Source organism: Stenella coeruleoalba (assembly GCF_951394435.1).
Source record: "Stenella coeruleoalba genome assembly, chromosome: 12".
Lineage (NCBI taxonomy): Eukaryota > Metazoa > Chordata > Mammalia > Artiodactyla > Delphinidae > Stenella > Stenella coeruleoalba.
The window spans coordinates 61,819,090-61,827,525 of NC_137158.1; the positions used below are offsets into that span (position 1 = coordinate 61,819,090).

The 8,436-nt window shown below is 42.7% G+C and overlaps 1 protein-coding gene across 1 annotated transcript in view; it reads right to left on the reverse strand.

Annotated features, from left to right (window-relative positions):
* Positions 1-5,935, reverse strand: part of SGK1 (serum/glucocorticoid regulated kinase 1) — a 110,825-nt gene extending 104,890 nt beyond the window's left edge. Inside the window, exon 1 of the mRNA XM_079938845.1 lies at positions 5,486-5,935. Within this exon, the coding sequence (XP_079794971.1) occupies positions 5,486-5,554 (69 nt within the window). The 5' untranslated portion in view covers positions 5,555-5,935. The remainder of the gene's footprint in view (positions 1-5,485) is intronic.
* Positions 5,936-8,436: the final 2,501 nt, after the last annotated feature.

Sequence of the window (8,436 nt, forward strand, 5' to 3'; positions counted from 1 at the left end):
GTGTTGAAGTCAGTGATTTATATTAATATAAAATCAAAAGAGATTAGTAAGTCATGACTATGTCTGTCTTGTTTGTCCTGACAGGAAAAGCATTAGAGAAAAGGTGTGGTCATTGCTCATTAAATGATCTGAGTTCAAGTTTCCCTGCCAGCTGCTAAGGGTAGTGACAACATGTCTTTGAATCAGATTTAAGTTATTTTTCAAAGTCTTCATTTATATATAATTCATATTCAAACACAGAGAGAACTAAAATACATTAGATCCCTAAGCCGTTCAACTACCTCAAGACAGAAGAAAGTGGAGGAGGAGGACAAGGCAACGAATTAGGGACCAGTTAATGTAAGGATTCATTTATTCATTTTATTCATACATTCATTTAACAAATATGGTTTGACTGGTAGGGGATATAGTGAACAAGGTTATGGGTTCTCTGTCCTTAAGGACCTTTCTGCCCTGTGGGAGATCCAGGTGGGCCCTAAGATTACAGTGCACTGTGACTGGGGCTGTGTGCTGTCGAGTGCACACAGGAGGGACTCAAAGGGCTCAGATTTTAGCTATCTCTGAAGACAGCACAGTAGAAGCCATTGGAATCTCCACCATGGTTCCAGGAAGTATGATCAAATATATCTTGGAGAAATCTGACGCAGACTTCTGATTCCTACAGCCCTGAGGAGTCGTGTGGGAAATGTAATTCTCCACAGCTACGACCACCACCACCACCCCTGCCGCCCCACCCCCCGCTCCCCGCCAATTAATCGTCTCTGGATCATCTTCACAGATGATCCAGTGGGAAGAGCTAACCCTGAAGCGGTGTTAGCCTCATAGCCATTCACTCCAGTGGGTCAAATGGAAATACTGGTGGTGCTAAAGCTGACTGCCCGAGTTTGTATTCTGGCTACACCTCTTCCTAGAACCATGACCTTGGACCAGTTACTTAACTTCTCTGACTCAGTGTCCTTGGCTGTGAAATGGGCATAATGGAGTGACTGCCGATTACATGAGTAAAGTGCTGCACTAGTAAGGCCTGACCCTTAGTAAACACTCAGTAAACTCTAGCCTCCTGAGAAGACATAAAGGGTTTCACATAAGAAAAGGACCTTTGTTATCATTCCAATTCAGTTGCTTTAAGCAGACATAATAGAAGAGTAAAGGGAAATATGATGTAAAGGGATGCGGTGTATGAAACAGTGGTGGAGAATAACCACTTCAGGGATGTTAATTTCATCTCTCAGCTCTGCTAGAGGAAACGTCATAACCAGGCTGAAACCCTTTGCTTTGCTCCCCATCATTTTTAGAGAAGGGAGGAAGCTAAGGCCATCAGACCTCTTCATGTCTCTTCTGGCCACGCTGGATTGTTTGACGTCACAGACAGGAAGTACAGCAGTGAAGGATACAGACTCCGCAGCCAGATGTTTTGACCCAAACCCTAACTCTGCCATGAGCTACCTGTATGATGTTAAGACTACTTCCTCCTCCTCGGCCCACCTCACCTTCTTCATCTGTGATATCGGGATGACAATAATATCTCCCTTAGACTTTTCATGTTTGAGAAATTAAATATGTAGTATATGAAAGCCTCTTAGAACAGTGGTCAGTGATATTAGTGCTGTATAAGTGATAGTTATTATAAAATGTGTCATTAGTAAAGAACAATGCAAGGGATTGCTCAAAAGCATAAAAGTATCACTTAGTGAGTCGAGACAAGTTTGGCAAGAATTGTGTCCTGTCAGAGTTGGTGGTCATGAGGCAGTTAGCTCTAGGAAGACAAGAGCTGGATTTTGTCCCTACTCTGTTTGCTAAAAAAAATATGAATAGTAAGGCATAAAACACTGAACGACTTTGAGAGCATAATAAAGAGGAAAGCACACTTGATTTGGAAGTGAAAACCCTACCTGTGAGGGGTGGTTGGCCTCATTTTAATTTGAGTAAGTGATTCACCTGCCAAGCACTCAGTTTCTACATCTTTAAAATAGGGAGGTCAATGGAAGAATTTCTAAGGTGCATTCCAAACCCAAAATTCCATACGGGTTAGTTATCCTTTGAAATGTTACAAAAGATGTATAGAAGTCTTTTTACATACCTAGCATATTTCCAAAATGGATTATCAAGTTGAAGATAACGTCATTTGTTGGTGTTTTCTGAGTCATAATGCGAGAATCTGAACCATGAGCAAATCTTTAAATCCATGAAAATGGATTATCTTTAGCAAACATGTTCACTTTTAAAGCTCTTGGATTGTAACAATAAAGATGATTAAGGACATTTTTGCATTCATCTTAAACAAATTTTTCAGAAATTCTAAGAATACAACATAATCCATTGGCATCTAACGTTAACTTATCATTAACACGGAGAGAATGAAAGCAGAACTCTTACTGAGGTTAGCTTAGCAATTCTCAACTAAAGCTGATTTAGTTGAGCTTTTAAGACATGAGCGTGGAAAGCATCAATCCAAAGGATTTGGGGAAACTATAGCACCGGGAATGTCTTTCTTCAGATTGTGTTCCTTGAAGCTGGGTTCCCCAGAGCTGCCTCGGTCACGACTGAGGGTTGGAAAGGAGCTTCGAGAGACATCAACTGAGGACTGGCTGCCTTCATAGGTTTTATAAATTGTGTAATGGCATAAAGATTTCATTTGGGGAAAGAAAAGATTCTGTTATGGAAAAAAAAAAAGGTGGGAGCATAATTTTGTTTGTTTGTTTTTAAATATGTATTTATTTACTTTGGTTGTGCCATAGCTTATGTGTGGCACGAGGGACCTTCATTGCCACCTGCGAGATCTTTGTTGAGGCATGTGGGATCTTTTTTTTTTTTTTAGTTGCAGCATGTGGGATCTAGTTCCCTGACCAGGGATTGAACTCAGGGGGCCGCCTACAATGGGAGGGCAGAGTCTTAACCACTGGAGCACCAGGGAGGGAAGTCCCTAGGAGCAGATTTGAATTAGAAAGTCTGGATTAAGAATATGGGCTTTGGGTCAAAGAAAGTTTGAATTTTGGCTCTGCTACTTTTTAGCTAAGTGATCTTGGGCTAGTTGTTTAATCTCTTTTAAGCCATCCTTTGCACATTTAATAAGCTTTCTTACTTCATAGGGTGGCTATGAGGATTTAAAGAGCTAACACATATAAAGCACTTGACCCATAACTTCGAGAACAAAGTAAGCACTCAATAAATGGTGCTACACTTACTATCCTAAATGAACGATAGGGCGGATCGTTCTGCCTTCCCTTTTTGCTACCTTCTTACGCTCCTTTTGAAATGTCTCAGAGGCATAGAAAACACTGTTTAAGCTTTCTGCCATCAGAATTTGGGTCCAAACCTCCATGTTTTTAGTAAGCCCTAAAAAACCTATGGCTTTTTTTCCAAGATCTATTCATAGTTTAACGTGGGCCCAAAGGTTCACTTTGTAAGACTGTCTAAGTAGGGTAAAAATAAAATGTGCAGAAATGTGTGGAACTTCAACAATAAAATATAAGAAAAATGGATTATTCTTAGCTGAAAACAAAGGCATTCTAATCTATAAATATATATGCAGATGCATAGAAAAGATCTGGAAAGGATAGACACCAACACAGTAACAACAGTTACCTCTGGAGAAGGGAGGAGGAGGGATTTACCTGGATGTTATCTTAGTGTTTTACACATTTATTTACATATAAGCTGTGTAAATAAAGATCCCAAACAAACAAGCAAACAAATGAAAAGCAAAACCTAAAGCAAAGTCATCGTACAAACTGAAAAGAACTTTCAGAAAAGAGAACGTATGGACAAGAATCAAGGACTTTATTCTTAGGGCCATCCATGACTTGACACAAAGTCATATTCTGCTTAGTTCCATCCTTGAAGAGTACGGACAGCAGGAGGGGGCATTTCTGATCCTATCTCCAGCAAGTGATAGACCCAGGTTCAAAGGCAGATGAAGCTGCCAGCCGGATATCTTGGTGTAAAGTTCTTTCTCTCTGCAAGTACTCAGATTAGACATCAGTACCCTGGTTAGTTCTTTGTCAAATCCAAGGTCTACAGAGGCACCAACTGAAGGCTATTGGTAAATCATGCTCTTAAGCAAAAAAAACTAGACAGTAAATTAATATTGTTATTAGTACATTTTGATAGCAAAGAAAATAAGAGAAAACCTAAAAAAATCAACTTGAGTCTCCTCTAGTGGGAGACCTTGCCTGCTGCTGGGGCTCCAGGAGCAGCGGCCAGGGCAGCGTGGGTTTTGCTTTGGTTTTAATGCATACATTTTGGTCCGTGGACTTTAGGGAAGATTTTGCCTTACTGAAGAGAATTCAGTCACAGGCGTGTGGGAACCTGTGTTAGCCCTCTGGCCTGGCCTGACACGCTGTTCCCAGCCCTGCCTTCCCAGCTTGCCCACTTGGTGTAGGAGGTAGTCCAGCCCAGTGTATTATCACTGTGTGCTGCTGCTGGTTTAAGTGAAGGGCTAATGTTTCAGGAGCAGCACAGAAAAGACCTGAATGAAGGGACAGAATGAATGAAGAGAGCCATTTTGATGGAATTGCCCCAGGGTATTAAATAAGCTGGGCAGCTGGGGACTGGAGGAAGCTTCTGTTGCTAAAGAAACTCTCCATAAGAGTGTCAGTCATCAGTTGCTTAGCAGTCATTCATTTCTTACCTCCCACTTGTGTATAAATTTGCAGATTTACGCAGACCACCAGTGGGACCATTACAATGAACTGAGTTTATTGTGAAACACACAAAAAAGAACCCCCCCTCTATTTTATTTTATTATTTTTTTTGCTCACTTACAAGCAATGTAATGTTAACTCTCTGAATAGAACAAGGAATTCAAGAAATAAAAGTATACAGCAGCATAACCCCATATTATCACTTGAATTCAGACTGCCCACAAAAAAGAAAGGCAGTTGTACCAAGTAAAATTGAGGCATTCTTGAAATAGAGGATTTAAAATGCTGGATTCTATCATTTCTGTAAAAGGTCATTCTAGTCCTTTGCTATTTTTACCATAGATAGAGACTCAGCAAGTTATTGGCTGGACGGATTTGGAAAGCTAGAAGCTGCTGCTTCTGAGGCAGGAAGATGATAATGCAGCACTTGACATGAGTGAATGAAAGGTGTGGGAAAAGTTGAAGCCTTCAAAGATAACAGAGAGCAAGAGTGCGCTACTGAATTAGTCCCTGACTAAATTGCTAGCCGTAACTCTACCCAGGCCAGTTCTCTTTGAAACTGCTTGTAATCTTGTGGCTTTGATTGAGAAATTCCCATTCCCAGCTCTAAACCTTCCTTAAGACATCTCAGCCCAACCCCCTTCTCCCAAAGCAACTCTTCGGGGCCCCCACCCACAAATTTGTATCAAGGCAGGTATATTTCCTAGCTGGACCACTGCTACCAGACACGCGGCTTCCATTCAGGGCTCTGCAACTGAACCTTAGGCTTACCTCAGGCAAGCAATCAAAGGCATTTCAGACAAGAGCAGAAAACAAAAGAAACAGACAAAACCTGTCCTTACCCGCTTCTTAAAAAATTGGAAGGCTGAGCATTTCTTGACTGGGAATCCATTCATGTCTTTGTTTACCATCTTCCACAGTGGGGAGTTCACAGTTATAGATCCAGGGTGGCACCTGCCTGGTCAATGCATCTGGTTCTCGGTGTGCCTCCTGGAGATAGTTAACGAAGACGGAGCGTGATGGAGAATCTAGCAGGGCTCAGGTTTTCACTCACACATTCTGCAGCACTGGCTACTGCAGCAACCTCTCCGCACTCTCAGTTGTCACCGGCAGTGGCTCTTCTCTTTCCATCATTGCTCCGAAACGCAGGCATCACCGCTACAGGACCCCGGGATGCAGCGGATTCCGGGGAGAGGCTCCTGCTGCCGCAGAGCCGGAGAAGGGCACCCGCTGCGCGGCCCCAGCTACCTGGCCGCTCTGCGGCGGGTGCACTGGGCGAGTCGCTCTGCTCCAGGTGATGAGTTCTGGAGGCTGCTGGAGAGGAGAGCTCGTTTTGATTGTGCAAGTTCCAGTGGGAGCTGTAGTTAAGTAGCTGAGAGAAGGAGTAAGAAAGACCAGAAGCCAGAGGGAGGGAGGGAGAGCCGCGCCACAAAAGCAGAGGGAGACAGAAAGCAGTGCTGGAAGCAATTCACGAATATCTGAGCAGCGGATGGAGAGAAGGCACCAGCGCAGGAAGCGCTGAAAAGCAGTTGACTCCCCTTGGGAGGGTTACTTGAACAGCTTTTTTCTTTTCTTTTTGTTGTTAAGACCATTTAAATCAAACTTTCATACAAAATGCAGAACGTTTTTATTTTATGCTCATTGAAATTCTGTTGATATGTATTCCTGGGAAAAAAAGGCTCTCAGTGGAAACGTAATCAAATTTATTCCTGATCTGTCCAAATGTGGAGAAAAATGAAATAAAGTGCAAGTGTACATATAACAATTGATGATCTCTCATTATGTAGGACCTTTCTAGTGTCCTCTTCTACTTGTCGTAATACAGTGGGCAACCGTGAACGTAATTGTGTGTGTGTGTGTTTTCCACTAAAGGAGTCTGCTTAAAAAGAACACAATGGGCATATATCCAAAGTGTTTTATGCAAAAACTACAAAGAGCATTACCCAAAAGTACTACTGAATCCATTTGACGGAGGGGAAGGACTCACAGTGAATAACCTATACCCCATCAAGGGAAAAACTATCCCCCCCACTATACTTTTTACTCGTTATTCTTTGCACATTACATTCAATTTAAAAAGCCATGTAATTTGTGTGTGGCTTATTTTTCCATTTTTACTTTTTCATGTTGATATTTTATGAGGATTTTAAACAGTTGATAGCTAAATAGAGCAAAGAAAATAATCTTGGCATCTGTCAACTGGGCACTACTACGACATCAGCGTGTGGCTTTCTGCCCATCACATGACCTCACACGCCCCTCAGACCGTGTCTCATCCATGAAAGGGAGGCAATCACTCATTCATTCACTCACTCCTTCACTTATCTAGTCATTCACTGGTTTGCCGTGTCATTCTACGTATCCATTAAATCAGATCCCAAAGCAGCAAGTGTCCCCAGGAGGTAGGGCCTTTTCAATGTCACCACGAAGGAATACAATTAATAAATAAAGGAAAGGCACAAAGTCTACTTGATAAAACAAATGGCCAGGTCATTAAAAACAATGTACCTAACACTGTTAACATATTTATATGACAGTCTATGGCAAGAGGAGAAACATACAGGTTAACTGGGGAAGAGATGCACTGACTTCATTGAATTGGAATATAAACCTTTATAGCTGGATCAGGTTTTCTTGGGAATAACCATGAACTCTTGTTAGCTAAATGCTTTGAGATTTCCAAAAGAAAATGCAGCACAACCAAATGACGGCATGATGATTGAGGAAAAATAAGCTATTCATTTTAGAGAGATACGTTAAGCTGTCCGAGACGCCAGGGGTTATATTATTTAATCTCCAACATCGATAGCTTTTTGTGGTTCTTCTGAAGAGTTCATTAAAATTCTGGCAGTTCGAAGAGAATTTCTTTTCTTTTCTTTTCTTTTCTTTTTTTTGGCTGTGCCGGGCGGCTTGCAGGATCTCAGTTCCCTGACCAGGGGTTGAACCAGGGCCACAGCAGTGAAAGCCCAGAATCCTAACCACTAGGACACCAGGGAACTCCCCAAAGAGAATTTTTTTTTTTTTTTTTTTTTGGCTGTATTGGGTCTTCGTTGCTGTGTGCAGGCTTTCTCTAGTTGTGGTGAGTGGGGGCTACTCTTCGTTGCGGTGCACGGGCTTCTCATTGTCATGGCTTCTCTTGTTGCGGAGCACGGGCTCTAGGCATGCAGCCTTCAGTAGTCGTGGCACGTGGGCTCAGTAGTTGCGGCTTGCGTGCTGTAGAGCGCAGGCTCAGTAGTTGTGGCGTACGGGCTTAGTTGCTCCGCAGCATGTGGGATCTTCCCGGACCAGGGCTCGAATCCGTGTCCCTTGCATTGGCAGGCAGACTCTTAACCACTGTGCCACCAGGGAAGCCCCCCCAAAGAGAAATTATTTTAAAAATATTATTGGATTTTCTTTTTAAAATTTTCTTTCTTTCTTTTTGGCTGCATTGGGTCTTGGCTGCCTTGGATCTTTGCTGCTGTGTGCAGGCTTTCTCTAGTTGCAGTAAGCAGGGGCTACTCTTTGTTGTGGTGCACGGACTTCTCATTGCAGTGGCCTCTCTTGTTGTGGAGCATGGGCTCTAGATGCACGGGCTTCAGTAGTTGTGGCACACGGCCTCAGTAGCTGTGGTGCATGGGCTTAGTTGCTCTGGGGTATGTGGGATCTTCCCAGATCAGGGCTCGAACCCGTGTCCCCTGCTTTGGCAGGTGGATTCTTAACCACTGCCCCACCAGGGAAGTCCCCAACACAGCTTTTTTATTAAAAAACTCTCATGTTAAAAAGAATCCTTTGATCCTCTATTTGCATTTTTGTA